At 48.9% G+C, this 18506-nt stretch overlaps 1 protein-coding gene across 2 annotated transcripts; it reads left to right on the top strand.

The window, feature by feature from the left end:
- Positions 1-179: 179 nt before the first annotated feature.
- On the top strand, positions 180-18254 carry Wrap53 (WD repeat containing antisense to TP53). Of its 2 annotated transcripts, none has more exons than XM_013111404.3 (10): positions 180-1578; positions 1701-1799; positions 2561-2672; positions 16047-16135; positions 16341-16431; positions 16535-16667; positions 17190-17398; positions 17529-17632; positions 17755-17887; positions 17996-18148. In XM_013111404.3, the coding sequence occupies exons 1-10, from the start codon at positions 1184-1186 to the stop codon at positions 18005-18007; spliced, it is 1377 nt and encodes a 458-aa protein (XP_012966858.1). In that variant the 5' UTR covers positions 180-1183; the 3' UTR covers positions 18008-18148. The 2 variants fall into 2 exon arrangements, with proteins under 2 accessions (XP_012966858.1, NP_001268518.1); NM_001281589.1 differs by having other exon boundaries at positions 977-1578; positions 17755-17892; positions 17996-18254.
- Positions 18255-18506: the final 252 nt, after the last annotated feature.

The following is an 18506-nucleotide window of genomic DNA, read 5'->3' as shown; positions in this document are numbered from 1 at the left end:
CGATCTAGCTGTACAATTGGAATCGTCTTCTTTTTGAAACACGGTCTTTTTTTTTTTTTTTTTTTTTTTTTTGGTTTTTCGAGACAGGGTTTCTCTGTGGCTTTGGAGGCTGTCCTGGAGCTCGCTTGGTCTGGAACTCACAGAGATCCGCCTGCCTCTGCCTCCCGAGTGCTGGGACTAAAGGCGTGCGCCACCAACGCCCGGCTGAAACAGGGTCTTCATAGCCAGGCTGGCTTCGAACTCGCGGCAGCCCAACTGCTTTAGCCTCCCATGTTTAGTGATGAGCCAACACGGGCAGCTGTTTTTTGCTTTCTTCTCACCAGCTAAAATGTTACTTTAGAAAGGCTTTTCTTAACATCTCACTCTATCGTGTTCTCCAAGATACTTCCTATCACACCATCTTGTTTAATTTCCTGTACAGACCTTATCACTATCTGCAAAGATTGTTTTCACAGCCTTCAATTGCACAGCAACGACAATTTTATGGGGATAAAGCATTTGTAAACTATTTTCTCTAGTTCCTCATACACTGCTGGGCAGGAAGTAAGATAATAAATGTTGAAAGAAAGAAGGGAGAGACGGGGAAGGCAGGTCGATGGGATGGACAGGAAGGGAGAATAAAAGGAGGGAGATGAAGGGAGGGAGAGAGGCAGAAAGGAAATCTTATTTTGAGGTTGCCTGACTCAAAACGCGATTCAAGAGGGGCAAAACTGTAGAAATTAAGCGCCCTCTACAGGCCAGGGAGGGAAGGTACCTTAAGAATTACCCCAGCGGACGGTAGGGGGAACGCATGTACTTTTCTCCAAGTCCGAGAGCGAAGACTACAACTCCCAGAATCCTTTAAGAATTCTCTAGCGCTTGAGGGTTGGGCCAACTCGTACCTTCCCGCCTCACGGCTCTGAAGCTAATCGGGACGCTGGACCCAATCGGAAGGTGACCCGACTCCCGCGAGAGCAAGAAGCTCTAGCGGCGCGTAGCGACCCCAGGTGCTTTTCTCCCTGAATTGGTTTCCCGGTGTTTGCCCTCGGTTGCGGGGTTCGGCTAACTCTTCCCGGAAGAAGAAGGCAGGCGCGGCGGGGCTCTGCAGTTCTGCACCCGAATTCCTGGGGACTTTAATGCAGTGTAGCCTCAGCAGCTGGTAGCCGGTGCAACGAGGCTTGCCCGGCCGCTGTTGCTCTACAGAATGAAGACGTCGGAGGAGCGACTCGTAGTCCCGGACAGCCTCTCTTCTGACCAGGCCCCAGCTCCAGTGCCCCAAGGTTCCCCTGTGGATGAAAATACAGACTCTGAACCGGTGCCACAGCCTTGCGGTGGAGATGACCGATCCCAGGTAGCCGCAGATTCTGTGGCTGGCTCGGTTGTGTTCCAGGAGCCGCAACAAGGGCACCCACTTCCTCTCTCCGCTCCGCTGGAAGTAGAGTTTAATACTCCCGGTGAGTTGAGTCCTCGAATCGAGGAGCAAGAACTGTCTGAAAATGTGAGCCTTCCTGTAGAAGACACGAATCAGCCTGAGTTGGCGTCAGGAGAAGACGTGGAAGGTGTGTCTGAAGAGCCCGGTCCAGTGGATGAGGGAGACGCGTAAGTGACTGGGATCCGAGGAGCCTGGGCTTGTGAAAACCGCAGCCTCCAGTCCTCTCGGGTCCGTTCCGGGCCCATTTTGCTCTGACGGTCCATTTGTTGTTTCTCCATCCCCTTTCTAGCTTTTGGAGCTATAACTTCTCGCAGGTACCCCGATACCTCAGTGGCTCCTGGTCCGAGTTCCGCGCCCACTCCGAGAACTTCTTAAAAGGTTGTAAGTGGTAAGTACAACGGGCAGGGAAATGGCCACCCTCAGGATTTCATCTTAAAACCCAACCATATTTGGCCGGTCGTGGTTAGACAGCTCTGTAATCTCAGCATCTCGGTAATAGGGAGACTTGGGGGTTGGAGGGCCTGCCTTGCCCACAGAGTGAGACTCTGCCTTAAAACAAAAACAAAAACTAATCTGGGCAGTGGTGGCACATGCCACTCGGCAGAGGCAGGAGGATCTCCGAGTTCAGAGACCAGCCTGGTCTACAGAGCGAGTTCCAGGACAGCCAGGGTTACACAGAAAACCTTGTCTCAGAAAACAAAAAAAACCCACAAACTTATCTGGAGGTGGCTGAGGAATAACAGAATACTGTGAGTACCGAGATAAAGGGTTTTTCTTTCCTTTGCCCTGTCTCTCCTTCCATTTCTACTACTGTGGATTTAGCCTAGGGTGTCCATCATGCTAGCCTGAACCTCACCACTAAGCCTCATGCCAGCATCCTTGCCTTTTTGCTTTTTTTTTTTGCTTTGCTTTGCTTTGTTTTGAGATAGGGCCTTGCCAGGTTGCCCAGACTGGCCCAGAACTTGAGGTCCTCTGCCTCAGCCTCTCAGTGGTTGGGGTTATAGATGTGTGCCATCGCCCTCTGCATGAGCTTAAGTTTTACCCAGGGTGGGTTGGTGTCTTCTCAAGGGCATGTGTACTAAGGTAGCCCTAGACCTACACCTGGAAATCATAGGTCTGTTCAGTTTTCTAATTTTCCTATATTTTTAGGGCTCCTGATGGTTCCTGTATCTTAACCAACAGTGCTGATAACACTCTGCGGATTTACAACCTGCCCCCAGAGCTGTACAGTGCGACAGAGCAGGTGGACTATGCAGAAATGGTAAGGGGAGTTGCTGACTGTCCCTCTGCCAGCCCTACACATCAGAGCCCTTTCTGCAAATGAGGAGAGTATGTCCAGGGGTGACCTGTTCACAGACAGGACGTTCCTTAACCATGGATGTCCCCATGTATCATTTTCTGCCTTGAATTCTAAAGTCATTTAGAGAGAAGTCAGTCCCTTCCTTAGTTAGGAGTCTGTTTTCTGTAGTCAAGTAATGGATGTCTGTGACAGTGTGTAAGTGTTTATCAGATGACTTCCCACATGTGCTGGGGAGGTGGCTCAGTTCGTAGATGTTTGCCTAGTATCATGCACAAAGCCCATGTTCAAGCTCCCACACTGCGTAAATGGGGTGTGTTGGCTTACTCCTGTAATCTCAGCACTCTGGAGGTCATCCTTAACTGCATAGTGGGTTCTAGGCCACTGTTTGGGCTGCGCTCTTAGGGACATGAGTGATAGATGAAGAGTTGGTTGTGTTTTTTGTGTAGTGTGCAAATGCATATCAGTACAAGGGTCATTGCACATCAGAACAAATGCCCACGCAGGAGCCGCAGTGCATCCTGGGCAGCATTGTGAGACTTCGTGTTTGCCTGTTTGCTTTCTCCTTCTTTCTCTCCTTTTTTTTTTTTTTTTTTTTTTTTTTTTGGTTTTTCGAGACAGGGTTTCTCTGTGCTTTGGAGGCTGTCCTAGAACTCACTAGGCAGACCAGACTGGTCTCGAACTCACAGAGATCCGCCTGCCTCTGCCTCCTGAGTGCTGGGTTTAAAGGTGTGCACCACCACTGGAACAGATAATGAATGTAAGGGTCCTGTAAACTATAAGGTGTGGTCCTTGTGGGAGGTTGGGGAGCCCCTGGCTGTTAAGGATCATGTAGACTACTAGGTATCTCCAGTTCTGGCCTTGAGATGGCCAGGCCGGACAGATAACACAGATGGCAGATCACTAGGCTACTCATCACCTCCAGTTCCTGCTTTCAGGATGGAAGAACATTCTGTGTGCTTCACCTTCTAGGGTTCTCTGGGAAATGTGCTCCCAGCACAGCCAAGCTAGAATTACAGGTAGATGTGAGCCGTCTGTCATAGGTGCTGGGAACCCAACCTGGGTCCTCTGCAAGAACGGCAAGCATTCTTAACCTCTAAGCCGTCTTCCAGCTACCTTTCTTCGTTTTGAGACAGGTCTCATGCTGGCTTCTAACTCATTACATAACTGAGGCTAGCCTTGACCTCCTGGTTTTCCTCCTTTCAATTGTTGGAACTACAGGCATTTGATGTCAAACCCAAGTAAAACTTTTTTTCTCTTGAGATTCAAAAACAGAAAAATTTTTTTAATGTGTGTGAGTGTTTTGCCTGAATCTATGTGACCACATGCGCGCAGTGCCTATGGAAGCCAGAAGAGGGGATTAGGTCCCCTGGGACTAGAGTTGCAGACAACTGTTAGCTGTCATGTGGGTTCTGGAAATTGAATCCCAGCTCCTCTAGAAGAGCAACCCCTGCTCTTAACTTCGGAGCTGCTCCACCCCCCATCTATACCCCTTTGAGACAAGATCTCATATAGAGAAGGCTGGCCTTAAACTCAAAGTAGCTATATAGCCGAGGATATCCTCACATCCCTGATCTGCTAGCTGTATCTGTAAGTGCTGAGGTTGCAGGTATGTGTTACCATGTTTGCCTGAGGCCTCATCTCTTTAAGAAGTAGAAAAGTAACTGTTTTGAAGAGGATGATGATGATAATAAAACCAGGAAAAGGAGAGGGTAAGCAGGAGACAGTGCTGCATGCTGGGGATCTAGCTCTGCACTGTTGTGTTTACCTAGTATTTGAGGGGCCCCTGGCTCACTGCAGTAAACAACAAAACCCTGCAGAAGTGGGGTGTCACGGAACACTCCTTTAGTCCCAGCACTCAGGAGGCAGAGTCTGATGAATCTCTCATGAGTGTGAGCCAGGCCCGTCTACAAAGTGAGTTCCAGGCTAGCCAGGGCTGCATAGTAAGACCCTGTCTCAAGACACAAAGCAAAAGCAATCTTGCAGAAGATAGCCATTGAGTACAGGTCAGGGAGGGGCCAATAGAAAAGGAGACTGTCTTTTGTGAGACTTGAAGCATGATAATGGCTAAATGATGTGGAAAAGCTTCCAGGAAGAGGTAACAGTAATGCAGGGACCCTGAGCTGGGGAAGCTTTGTGTGTTTACAGGACACAGAGTGGACTTGGAGGTGGAAAAGTGACTGGTGACCTTACTATGTTGGATCTTGTGGGAAGGCCTTTTGGAGTGTGTGTGTTTTGAGGCAGGATCTTTTTGTTTTTAAGGACTGGAGAGATGGCTCAGTGGTTAAGAGCATTGGCTGCACTTACAGAGGCCCTGAGTTCAATTCCCAGAAACCACATGGTGGCTCACAGCCATCTGTAATGAGATCTGCTGCCCTCTTCTGGCTTGCAGGCAGACATGCAAACAGAACACTATACATATAATAATAAATAAATCTTCAAAAAAAAGTTAAAAAGGTTTATTTTTAAGTTTGTATGTGTATATAATGTGTGTTGACTACCCTTGAAGGTGAGAAGAGGGTATTGTATTCCTGGAGCTCAAATTTCTGTCTTCTGGTTGCACATGCCTTTAATCTCGGTACTCAGGAATTTGGGGCCAGCCTGGTCTACGTAGTGAGTTCCAGGACTACAAAGTGAGATTTTGTCTCCAAAAACAAACCCAGCAACAACAACAATACCCACCCAACCCCCCCACCCGAAAAAAAAGGAATTTGGTCCTCTGGAAGAGCAGTACCTGCCTCCTCCTGCTCTTTTTTTTTTTTTTTTTTTTTTTTTTGGTTGGTTTTCCCTGTGTAGCTCTGGCTGGCCTCAAATTCACAGAGATCTGCCTCCTGAGTGCTGGGATTAAAGATGAGCACAGCCACTGCCCAGCCACCTACCTGCTCTTTGCTGCCGGGACTTCTCTGCAGCCCCGAGGGAGCAGCATCTGATGCACAGGTGGAGAGTCATGGCTAATGGTGCTTCGAGATGGAGTTCGGTGGCTCTAGAGGGTGACCACAGAGAACACGAGTGACCCAGACAAGAGCACGTTCAGAGAGATGGAGGCAGAAGTCAGTTAAAATGGGTAAGGGAAAACGAATTGTGCCGTGAAAAGGGAGCCAAGAAATGTTTTTAATCACTGGTCTACATCTCCAAGCCATGATGATCAGTAGTGAGGGGAGTGTGGGGCCACGGAAGGGCTTGTTAGGGGATGGTGGGTGTTGGGGGACACAGCAGGGAGAGGTGTGTGTTGGGGGACACAGCAGAAGGGAGGGACAATGGAGTCTGTCATTTTATAAGGAAAAGATTTAGCTGGACGAGCTGGTCCATGTTTTGTAATCCCAGTGTTAGGGAGCTTGCCTCTAGTCACACAGTAAGTTCTGGGATATCTTTTGTTAACTAATACCCTGTCCCAATCAACTGAAAGAAGGAAGATTTCTTCCTGGCCGTTGTGTGCACCTGTAATCCCAACATTTGGGAGGCTGAGGGAGGAGAATTGGGAGTTCATGGTGGCATAGGTTCTATGCCAAGACCCTGTCTCACAAAACCGAGGGCAGTGTGGTATAGCTTGATAGTGGTAGCTCTTGCCTAGTGCACACAGGCTCTGGGTTTGACTCCCCATGCTGCCAGGAAAACTGCATTCTCTTACAGTTTTTTTTTTTTTTTTTTTTTTTGGTTTTTCAAGACAGGGTTTCCCTGTGGCTTTGGAGGCTGTCCTGGAACTCGCTTGGTAGACCAGGCTGGTCTCGAACTCACAGTGATCCGCCTGCCTCTGCCTCCCGAGTGCTGGGATTAAAGGCGTGCACCACCAACGCCCGGCTCTCTTACAGTTTTAGAGCAGGAAAGTAAGATTGAGGCATGGAAGGATGGTAGAGACAGTCTCCTCCACCCCCATCCCCCTTGTCAAGCTTCTACTACTAAGCTAAACTGCTAGCCCCTTTCCTTTTAGCCCCTTCCTTGTACTATATAGCCAAAGTCTTATCAGGATACCCCAAACTCATGACCTCACTTAATCCTTTTTTTTTTTTTCCTTTTCTTTTTGGGACAGGGTCTTACTATGTAGCCTTGGCTAACATGAAACTCTCTATGTAGACCATGTAATATGTATGAATGTTTTGCCTATATGTATGTCTACATACCACATGTATGCCTGGTGCCTGTGCACTCCAGAAGAGGGCATTGGAATTGGTTACAGATGGTTGTGATCTGCCATGTAGGTACTGGGAATCTAACCTAGGCCCTCTAGAAGAGCAGACAGTGCTCTTGATGACTCAGCCATCTCTGTAGTTGTGTGTGTGTGTGCGCGCGCGTGCGCGCACTAAATAATTTATTATAATTTTATGTACATTAGTGTTTTCCCTGCATGTATGTATGTGTGAGAGTGTCAGATCTTGGAGTTATAAACAGTTGTAAGCTGCCATGTGGGTGCTGGGAACTGAACCTGGGTCCTCTGGAAGAGCAGTCAGTGCTCTCAACTGCTGAGCCGTCTCTCCGACCCCTCTTTTTTTTTTTATTTTTGACACAGGGTCTTATGGAGCCCTGGCTGGAACTCAATATGTAGGCCAGATTGGCCTCAAACTCACAGAGATCCTCCTATATCTGCCTCTAGATTGTCAGCCCCGCCCCCTATAAGGTCATATCCCTAGACTGCCCTTGAACTTCCACAAGTAGCTGAGAATGGCCTTGAGCTCCTTATCTTCATATTTATACACTGCTTATAAATGTGGTTTAAAAAAATCAACTTTGTGGGGGCTGGAGAGAGGCTCATTAGTTAAGAGCACTGGCTGCTCCTTCAGAGGACCCAGGTTCAATTCCCAGCACCCACACAGCAGTTCACAACTGTCTGTAACTCCAATTCAGGGGATCTGGCTCCCTCACACAGGCAAACACCAATTGCACATGAAAAAAAGGAAGGAAGGAAGGAAAAAGAGCCTTTGTGTGTGTGTGTGTGTGAGTGTGTGTGTGTGTGAGTGTGTGTGTGTGAGTGAGTGTGTGTGTGTGTGTGTGTGTGTGTGTGTGTGTGTGTGTGTGTGTGTGTGTGTTTGGTGCAGAGGTCAGAAAACAACCATGGACATTGGTCCTTGCTTTTCCAAGTTGTTTGAGACAGGGTCTCTCTCTCTTGTTTTTTGTTTGTTTGTTTTTTGGAAACAGGATTTCTCTGTGTAGCTTTGGAGCCTGTCCTGGCAATCACTCTGAAGACCAGGTTGGTCTGGAACTCACAGAGATCCACCTGTCTCTGCCTCCCGAGTGCTGGGATTAAAGGTGTGTGAGAGTGTGCGAGACAGGGTCTCTTGTTCACTGCCACATGTATCCTCCAGGCTTCTGGACATTGTCTTGTTTCTGCTTTGTATCTTGTCATAGTAGTTCTGAGACTGCAGGCTGGAGCTACGGCATCTGAGTGAGTGGGTTGTCGGGTTCCAGTTAAGTTCTTTACCTAGTGCATCAGGGCCTTTCCCCGGGCCAGCTCCCCACCCTATAGCCATGCTTTTGATGAAACTGAATAACATAGAGACAGCACGTGAACTCGATGGTTAGAGATAGTAATACAGTCAGTGACTGGGAGCACGTGGCAGTTACTGAGGGGGATGGCCCGAGTTGCTGAGGAAGTAAATGCAAGAGACAGTCCCACATGTGGGATGAACCTATTGCTTCCTTTCAGCAACTGTTTGCTCAGTGCTTGTTTGTCTGTCTGGTACATGTTAACTGTAGAACTGCAGCCCTGGTCCTCATCTTCGTGGTTTTTGTTGAGGTTGTTTTGTTTTTCAGTTTTAGAAACATTTGAGTTGTGCATCCTGATGTTAGCCACAAGGTGTGGGGAGGAGCCTCGGAGAGAAAAGCCTCAGGGGCTTTCACTTGAAGACCTGGCCAGTATCTGAAAGACAGAGAGGAAGAAAAGGGAAAGTCTCATCTTTCCCAGTGCTGACTCGGGCTGGACAGGAGCTGGTGGTGACGCACAGGGACTTAGTCCTTGTGCCAGTGTCTCACCACATTGCCCAGGCTGGCCCCAAACCGAACTCCAAGCCGGGCCTGTGGCGCACGCCTTTAATCCCAGTACTCCAGAGGCAGAGGCAGGCAGAGTTCCAGCACAATCTATAGAGCAGGTTCCAGGCCAGCCAGGGCTGTTACACAGAGAAACCCTGTCTTGAAAAAAAAGGAAACACCAAGCAAACCCTGCTTCCGTCTTCTCAGTGACTGTGGCTGTAGGCGTGAGTCACTGTGCCTAGCTGGTTCAGCATTAACTATCACAGTAGAGGCACTGCCGGGCGGTGGTGGCGCACGCCTTTAATCCCAGCACTCGGGAGGCAGAGGCAGGCGGATCTCTGTGAGTTCGAGGCCAGGCTGGACCGACAGCCTCCAAAACAATACCGAGAAACCCTGTCTCGTAAAACCAAAAACAAAAAAACAAAAAACACAGTAGAGGCACTTAATGTCCCAGCCTGGTGACCTGAGTTCGACCCCCAGAATTCACATAAAGAAGGAAGGAGCTAACCAGCTCCACAGATTTGTCCTCTGTCTGCCATATGTGCATTGTGACATGTGTGCATTCACAGCCTGGCCATTCACACACAGTAATGAGTGTTTAAAAATATTAGCCATCACAACTCACTGGGAATTATGGCAGAGTGCTTGTCTATCATGCTTGAGACCTTGTGAGTACACATACAGAGACGGGGGAGGAGAGAGAGAGAGGATATGAGAGAATAGATGCCTAAAATCTCAGTGCTTAGCAGATTGGGACAGAAGGGTCAGTGTGAGATCAAGGCCAGCCTGGGCCATTCTGAACCGTAGAATGAGACAAGGAGAAAGCCATTGTTACCTACCGCTTTACAAAACTCAGCACTTGAAATTTATTTCTGTTGTTTCTGAAAGCTGAGTCCAAGCATGGGAGCCATTTATGTGCTTGTAACCCTGTAATACATGGTTTTGTTTCCTGCTTTTTCCTTTTCAACAATTATATGCTAAATGTTTTTCACAGTGGCCCAGGCTTCCTAGTTCCTGTGTCTAATGGTTTGTGTTGAGTGCTTTTGATAGGTTTTGTTTAAAAAACAAAACAAAAACCTTTTCTTCCCTTTGCGTTTCTAGAATTTTAGTGACATACACTATTCTTCAGATAGCCAGCTGGGTGTGGTGGCTAATGCCTGTGTAGTCTAAGCATTCTGGAGGCTGAGGCAGGAGGATTGAGAGGTCAGAGCACCCTGGCCTGCGCAGCAGCTGTTTCCAAATAAATAGTTGTGTGTTCAGTAAGTGGGTGGGTCTTCTCCCTTCCCTCCTCTTTCTGTTCTGTTTCAGGAAAGCCCCCTTCTCTGCTTGTCTGTTTTCTGTGGGGTGTTACAAAGGGTCTCATTTTGTAGCACTGGCTGGCATGGAACTCAGAGATGGGCCCGCCTCTGCCTCTGCCTCCCTAGTGCTGGGATTAAAGACAAGATCTGTCATGCATCTGGGCAGTGGTGACGCCCGCCTTTAATCCCAACACTTGATGCAGAGGTGGGTGGATCTTTGCATGTTAGAGGCCAGTCTAATCTACAGAGTGAGTTCCAAGACAGCTAGGGCTACACAGAGAATCCCTGTCCCAAAAAAAACGAGATGAGGGGGGGGGGGGGCAGAGTCAGAGTCAGGTTCTTACATGAAGTTTTATGTGTGAGAAATACCTTCACTGCAGCAATCTTTGTGCATGTGGACATGTGTCTCTATATAGGTATTTCTGTGTATATCGTGGTTTATGATACAGAGAGTTGTTTTCAAATATTTCTTATGCATTCAATATATGGGTGAACTTGTTCTATCAAAACTTCACTTAAGTATTCTCTTTGGCTTTTTCCCCACCCCAGTTTTGGGGTTTAAACCCTTGGCCTTATGCATATTTGTTAGGCAGAGCTGTCTTCACCTTCTCCCCTTTTTTTAGGCTGGGCCTTAGTATCCCAAACTGACCTTGAAGTTGTGATCCTCCTGCCAGAGCCTCCCAAGTGTGGGATTACAGGGGTGTGCTATTCTAGCTAAGTGACCTCACTTTTCATGCCTGAGAGCTCAGTGTTTGAAAACGATCAAGTCCACATAACTAAGAATGTAGCTCTGGGGTAACATGGTTGCCTAGTGTATGAAGACAGATTTGGATATAGCTGGTCCTCTGTCCATGCTTCTGGCATCTGTACAACTGCAGGTCCAAAGTATTTGGTAAAAACAGGGAGTCTGGGGTAAGGGGGAGACTGTGGCTGGGATGTAAAATAAATAGATGAATAAATAAAAAACCAGGGAGTCTGTACTGAACATGTTTGGAGCTTTCCTTCCCTTATTATTACATTTCCTAGACCGTACAGTATAGCAACTGTCTATGTGACATTTACATTATTAGTAATTAAAAGTAACCTAGAGATTGAAGCATATGAAAAGGTGTATATAAGCTCTCTGCAGATACTAGAGCATTTTATGTACAATGTGAGACTGACCATCAACAGATTTTGGTATGTTGTGGAATCAGTGTCCTGGGATGTTGATATGTCCTGGAATCAATGCCTCTTGGGTACTGAGAGATGGCTGAATTCCCATATGCCTGTGGGGACTAGGTCCTCTTCCCTAAGTAGTTCCCCAGCCTGTTCCTGGCTGTAGTCATGCCATGTGGTTCTTGCTGCCACTCCGGCCCTCTCCCGAGACTGCATCTTTCACACCCCTCTGCAGTGCCAGAGCCTGGCAATTCTTCTTTTATCCTTGCAATTTTTTTTTCTGTTCAACTTCTGAGGGTGCTGGCTCCTCATAGCCTTTCTGTGTATCTTCAGTCCTCTACCATCTTTGTGGCCTCAGCTATGCGAGCCGGAAGCCAGGGTCTCATCCCGTAGTCTCCTTCCTAAGGCTCCACATCACTAACGCCAGCCCTCACTAAGCCTGTCTAAGCTTACTAATCACCCGTTAGTCCCTTGACTTAATTCGAGATCTAATTATTTTGGGTGTTATGTTCCTGCAACAGTGTCGCCGTCTCCATTTGTTCATGAAAACATTCCTTAGGGACGGAGAGGTCCCTGGGTGGTCGAGCACTTGTTGATCTTGCAGCAGATCCAGATTCAGTTCTCAGCACACACCTGGTGGCTCCTAACCACCTGTAGCTCTAGCTCCAGGGGTCTGACAGCCTCCTGACCGCTGAGGACACAAGGCACACATGCAGGCAGGACGCGCATACATGTAAGATAAAAGTAAACGAGCAAATGCTAGATGTCGAGAGGACAGTGATGAGCAGACTCTCGTGCTCTTAGAAACGACAGTGGGGCCGGGCGTTGGTGGCGCACGCCTTTAATCCCAACACTCGGGAGGCAGAGGCAGGCGGATCTCTGTGAGTTCGAGGCCAGCCCGGTCTACAGAGCGAGTGCCAGGACAGCCTCCAAAACTACACAGAGAAACCCTGTCTCGAAAAACCAAAAAAAAAAAAAAAAAAAAAAAAAAAGAAACGACAGTGGGGAGCGTAGAGGGCTTGGGAACATGAAGCAGGGAGGGCAGAGGGGTTGGGAAAGCTTTACAGGGGAGGAAGCGCCTAGGACTGCAGTGATTAGAGTCTACTAGGGGGCATTACAGGGGAGGGGAAGGTATACTATTCCAAACAGAGTTCTAGAAAAAGCCCACGGTTGGGAATATGTGGAGTTGCTGTCTCAAGGGCCTGAGAACCAACGTGGTGGAAATTGTGGGTTTTTTTTTTAAGATTTATTTACTTATTACACATACAGTGTTCTGCCTGTATGCCAGAAGAGGACACCGGATTGAATTGTAGATGGTTGTGAGCCACCATGTGGTTGCTGGGAATTGAACTCAGGACCCCTGGAAGAGCAGTCAGTGCTCTTAACCTCTGATCCATCTCGCCAGCCCGGAAATTGTGGTTTTTAAGGAAGTGGGTAGAGGTGAGCTTTGATAGTTGAGTTGCAGTTGGAGCATTTAATGGAAGTCTTCATAGGGAAAAGGGCTACATGGAGCCTCTAAAATATTTTAGCAGGAGCATGATACTGTGTAGAATCCCACCTTACTAAGGTCTTGGGCCCAGTGTGGAGAATGGATGGGTGGGTTTGAGAGTAGGTCTGGAGGGAGAACAATCAGGATGTTGCAGAAGTGCTGGCAAGGAGACAGTGGCTTGTAATGGACTATCAGGAGAGGGACAGAGGGGAGGAGACAGATTCCAGGGAGCCCTGGAGGAAAATTGGCAAACTTGTGTGGGCCAGACCAGGAGTAGAAATGATGACGGTTGAGGATGGGGTTTTTGTCCTAGTTTGCTTTTCTGCTATGATTAGAGACCAAAGAGCAACACTGCCTATTTCCCAAACTCATGGTCAGCTCTCTTATACAGTGTAGGCTCACTTGCCCAGGGATGGCACCACCTACAGTAGGTTGGACTCTTCTACATCAACCAGCATCAAGAAAATGCTCCACAGACATAGGGCAATCTGATCTATGTAATTCCTCGATTGAGGGTCCCTCTTCCTTGGTGACTCTAGATTTCTGTCAGATCGATAGCCGAAGCAACCATGATAGGTGCACAAACTAGACTTCCAAACCATTGTGGGCCCAGGAGCAGCAGGTGTCGGGTCCCTCACAGACCAAGAGTCTGAGGTGCCTGCAGGGATCTAAGTGGAGCTGTAGGACTCAGGCAGATGGGGTAGAAAATGAAGTCATAGTTGGTGATGTCCAAAGGATGTTACAAAGGATTGGTATCCATACTGTTTAAATGTTCTATAAACATGAAGAACAGAACAACTCAGTGAGAAAAAGGACAAAAATTATGGGTCGATGTGCCTAAATACCGACAAAATGAAACACATGTCTGTAAATCCAGAGCTTAGGAAACAAAGATAAGAGAGACAGTAGTTCAGGGCCAATCTTGAGAGCTACATAGTGAGTTTGAGGCCAGCCTGGACTAAATGAAACCCTATATCAAGCAAAACCAAAAAAATAACAGGGCAAATTGTCTTATCTTCACTTTACCTTACAGTATGGATGGAAATAACAAATTATGCCATAACAAAACATGTCATAGCCAGCAAACAGAATAATTTCAGCCAGGCCTGGGTGATACCTCCTTGTGATCCCTCCTCCACTTGGGAGCCTGAGGCCGGGGCTTTGTGAGTTGTCTGTTTTTCCCAGAGTACTCAGCTCTGTTTGCTCTCAGCAGCAGCATCTGAGTGCCTCTCGCTCCCGTCTTCCCTGCATCGCCGTTTTGTTTTTGTACTGGCGAGGATCAAAGCCAGGGCTTGGAGCTACACTCCAGCACACTGTCAAAACTGTTTTGCTTTTTTATTGCTGCTGTTTCATTAGTGTGTGCATGACGTGGGGGTATGGGTGCAGGCGTGCTATGGCCCTCGTGGAAATCAGGTGACAGGTTTGTGTTGTCTCCTTCCATCTTTCTGTGGCTTAAGAGATCAGACTAAGGTTGCCAGGTTTGCACAGCCCACACCTTTTCCCACTGAGGTGTCTCAACACCTCCATCCCTGGTTTTCCTTGTGTTTTGGAGACAGGCTTTTGAGTAGCCCTGTCTGACTTTGAACTCCGTATCCTCCTGCCTCTCTATCTCTGGAGTGCTGAGATTCCAAGATTCCAGGCATGAGCCATTTATTTATGCCTGGTTCCAGCCCGGGGTTTTGTGAAAGCCAGGCAAACACCCTACCAACTCAGCCATGGTGCTGGCTCCCTGCATTTCAGCTCTTGAGGCAGAGTATTCCTATGTAGTTTAGCCTCCTGGTCTGTAACTTTAAAAAAATAGTTTGTTTGCTTTTATTCCATTTGCATTGCTATTTTGCCTGGTGTATGTCTGTGTGAGGGTGTTAGAGCTAGAAAAAGTTGTTAGCTGCCATGTGGGTGCTGGAGTTGAACCTGAAGAGCAGTCAGTACTCTTAACTACTAAGTCATCTCTCCAGCCCTTTGCTTTTTTTAATTTATTATTTTTGCTAGGCATGGTGGCCCACACCTCCTGCACTTAGGAGGCAGAGGCAGGCAGATCTCTGTGAGTTTGAGGCCAGCCTGGTCTACAGAGCCAGTTCCAGTACAGGCTCTGAAGCTACACAGAAACTCTGTCATGAAGAACAAAAAAGAAAAGAAGGCCATAGCTCAAGGCTGGCCTTGATCCTTAGCAAGGGCCTTTATCCACTAAGCCACCTTGCCAGTCCTGGCCTGGAATTCTTTAAGTATCCCAGGTTGGCCTTGAACTCACAACTCCTCCTGTCTCAGTTCAAGTGCTGTAGATACAGGCAAGAGACACTACAAACTGACTTTTTCTTCAACTGGATAGAAAGGCCATGGGTTTGTGGTAGTAAAGCTTGAACCCAGGGCCTCACACCTGCCAGGCAAGTGTTCTACCTCTGGGTATGTCCATAGCCCTTACTTTACTGTTTACATTTGTCTGGGAACATGCCTGGCTGGTAGAGTACATGAATAGAGCCCTGGGTTCCTTCCGCAGCCGGCCAGAAGCAGGGTGTGATAACACACCTGCAACCCTGCCTCTGGAGGTGGAAGCGGGAAGATCAGAAGTTCAAGGCCAATCTGGGTTCTGTGATGAAACCCTGTGGGGGCGGGCAAAAATCTGGTATTACTCTGCAGGTAAAGATCTGAACTAGATTTCTAGGACCCACATGTGGGAAGGAGAGAACCTGTTCGCTTCCCGTTGTCTCCTGACTTCCACATGTATTCAGTTCGATGTGTGAGCATGCACATACACAGTATTTTAAGAAGTCTTCAGATTTCTGTGAGTTCGAGACCAACCTGGTTTACAAGAGCTAGTTCCAGGACAGCCTCCAGAGCCATAGAGAAACCCTGTCTTGAACCCCCCCCCCCCACCCAAAAAAAGCCTTTTTGCAGTTTTGGACTTTATTTATTTTTGCATTGCCGGGGGATCAAACTCAGGGGCTTGCAAATGGCAGGCAATCAACTTTGCCACTGAGCTAAATCCCTAAGGCCTGATAATCTTTTTAAAGGGTAAAACCTGTTTGGTTCTTTGTCTCTAGACTAGTGTTTAAAAGAACTGCGGCTGGGTGGTGGTTGTACACACCTTTAATCCCAGCTCTTGGGAGGCAGGCAGATGGATCTCTGAGTTCGAGGCCAGCCTGATCTACAGGGAGAGTTCCTGGACAGCCAGGGTTACACAAAGAAACCCTGTCTTGAAAAAACAAAAAACAAAACAAAAGATTGAGTGTCTACTGCATTTGGCCTGAGCCTGATATTAGAGCCTGAGTTAAATGTTTGAGCAGTGACAATTCTGTTGTTTATGCCCAGTCTGCTTTCTTCTCCCTGGTCTGTCTCCCACTGTGTCATAACACCCTGGCAGGGTGCGGGGTAGGGGGCAAGTTTTCACCTGCTGTCCCCTGCCAGTGACCCCAGCATTCCCACATCTCTGTCCAGGTTCCTGTCCTTCGAATGGTGGAGGGAGACACCATCTATGACTACTGCTGGTATTCTCTGATGTCCTCCAGCCAGCCAGACACCTCCTAGTAAGTGATAAGCAATGTCTTTCACTGTGCCCTTCATCATGTGTTCCCCATCGTCTCCTCACCCAGCCCCCACACTCGCTCTCGAGGAGGCAGGGAGAGGGTGCTCAGTGTGCCCTTCTGATGGAAGCTTCGTGGGCCGGGCACTTGGCTTCCTTCCCTTCCTTTGACAGTCCGTGCCAGGCCTCAGCGTCCGTGTTTCTCTCAGTGTGGCAAGCAGCAGTCGGGAGAACCCAATTCACATCTGGGATGCATTCACTGGAGAACTCCGGGCTTCCTTTCGCGCTTACAACCACCTGGTACTGACTTCCCCGTCCAGCCCTATGCTCACTGGCCAAGCCCTCCTTTTTGGAAGACCGCTGAAGCTTTGCAGGCCTGTTTCCAGCCTTCTCCTGCCCCTAGGACGAATTGACAGCGGCTCACTCACTCTGCTTCTCCCCGGATGGTTCCCAGCTCTTCTGTGGCTTCAACCGGACTGTGCGTGTCTTTTCCACTTCCAGGCCTGGTAGAGACTGCGAGGTGCGAGCCACGTTTGGTAAGCCTGTGGGGGAGGACGTGAGAGAGCAGCACCTGCGAAGGGGCCTGGTGTGAGCTGGGCCACCTGTGGGTTTCTCAGCATCCTCAGTACAAGCCTGGGCGGCCTGTGCCAGCCCCAGAAGAGACCCCGGCTCAGCATGGAGGAAACTCCCAAGGCCAACCAGTTGACTAGAAAGCTGGGCTAACTCCTAACCCATCATCCATGCCTGTCAAATGTGTGCTTTGTGGTCTCTCAGAACCTTGCTAATAGCTGGAAATTGTTTTTATTTTACTCTTTCTTGCAGTGCCTGGGATTGAACCCAAGATCTTGTTAGGCAAGCACTGTACCACTGAACTTTATAAAATTGAAGGGGAAGGGTTCTTTAAGAGAAGTGAACGATCTGGGAAGTATCAGAGAACTTGAGATTGCTTGTGACAAACAGTGGGGGATTGAGTCCCTGCGTGTCAGTACGAGGGCAGGGTACCGAGGAACGGGGCTAGTTACTGCCCCACGCTAATTGCTCTCATGTTTCATTGCCAGCAAAGAAGCAGGGCCAGAGCGGTATCATCTCCTGTATAGCCTTCAGTCCATCCCAGCCCCTCTACGCCTGCGGCTCCTATGGCCGTACCCTAGGCCTGTATGCCTGGGATGATGGTTCTCCTCTCGCCTTGCTGGGAGGCCACCAAGGGGGCATCACCCACCTTTGCTTTCACCCCGATGGCAACCTCTTCTTCTCAGGAGCCCGGAAGGTATTGGTCAAAGCCCAGAGCATGTGGGTGTAAGGGTGGAAACCAAGTTTGGAGGACTTGGGGTACTGAGGTGGAGGCAGGCGTGAGAAAGAATGGGGGACACACTTCAGACCCCTGTACTTGTCTTCAGGATGCCGAACTTCTGTGCTGGGATCTCCGGCAGCCTGGCCACCTCCTGTGGTCTTTGAGTCGGGAAGTGACCACCAATCAGCGCATCTACTTTGATCTGGACCCGTAAGTGGCTGTGCCCCCCCCTCCAGGTTCAAAAGTCTGGCTGCATCCTCGGCCCCTGGATAGGAATGGCTTCTACCCCCAGAGTGATGCCTGTCTACCCACAAGTTTCCTTTCTTTCCCAGGAGTGGGCAGTTCCTAGTGAGTGGCAACACCAACGGAATGGTCTCTGTGTGGGACATCAGTGGCGCTTTCGGTGACAGCAGCAAGCTGGGACCTGTGATGACTTTTCTGCCCCAGAAGGACTGCACCAATGGAGTGAGGTCCTCACTTCACTGAAGGAGCTTGGGGCGGGGGTTGAGGAGGAAGGTGGAGCTTCCAGGTGACATCCTGACCTAGGTGCTGACAGCCTGCTCTCTCCTTCAGCCTTCACCCTAGCTTGCCTCTACTGGCTACTGCTTCCGGCCAGCGCATGTTTCCAGAGCCCACCAACAGTGGAGATGAAGGCGAGCCAGAGGGGGATCTTCCCCTGCTCTCCCTATGCCACGCCCATCCTGAATGGCAGCTTCAGCTCTGGTGGTGTGGAGGGGGACCAGACCCCAGTAGCCCTAATGACCCCCAAGATGAGAAGGGACAAGGAAGGGCAGAGGGCTGTGGGGATGGGTTAATATAAAGATTTTGTATAACACTGGAGTCGTTGTGTCTGTCTGGGGTGGCACGTGACTGGGGGGGCATTAGTAGATTCCTTTGTCCAGCATCTGTGGGGTCTGGCATATTGTTCCCAAAACCAGGGGTTGAGAGGTGGGACCAGGCAGGAGCCAATGAGGTACTGAGCATGGTGTGAAGTCAAGCAGGTGGGGGTGGGGCCTCATGCCATTGACTAGATGGTTGCTAGGCAACTTGGTAAACTGAGGAGCAAACCTGTTTGAAATCTCAC

This window comes from Mesocricetus auratus, unplaced genomic scaffold (assembly GCF_017639785.1).
Source record: "Mesocricetus auratus isolate SY011 unplaced genomic scaffold, BCM_Maur_2.0 Super-Scaffold_100007, whole genome shotgun sequence".
NCBI classification, from domain to species: Eukaryota; Metazoa; Chordata; class Mammalia; order Rodentia; family Cricetidae; genus Mesocricetus; species Mesocricetus auratus.
This window is presented reverse-complemented; position numbering and strand designations above follow the sequence as displayed.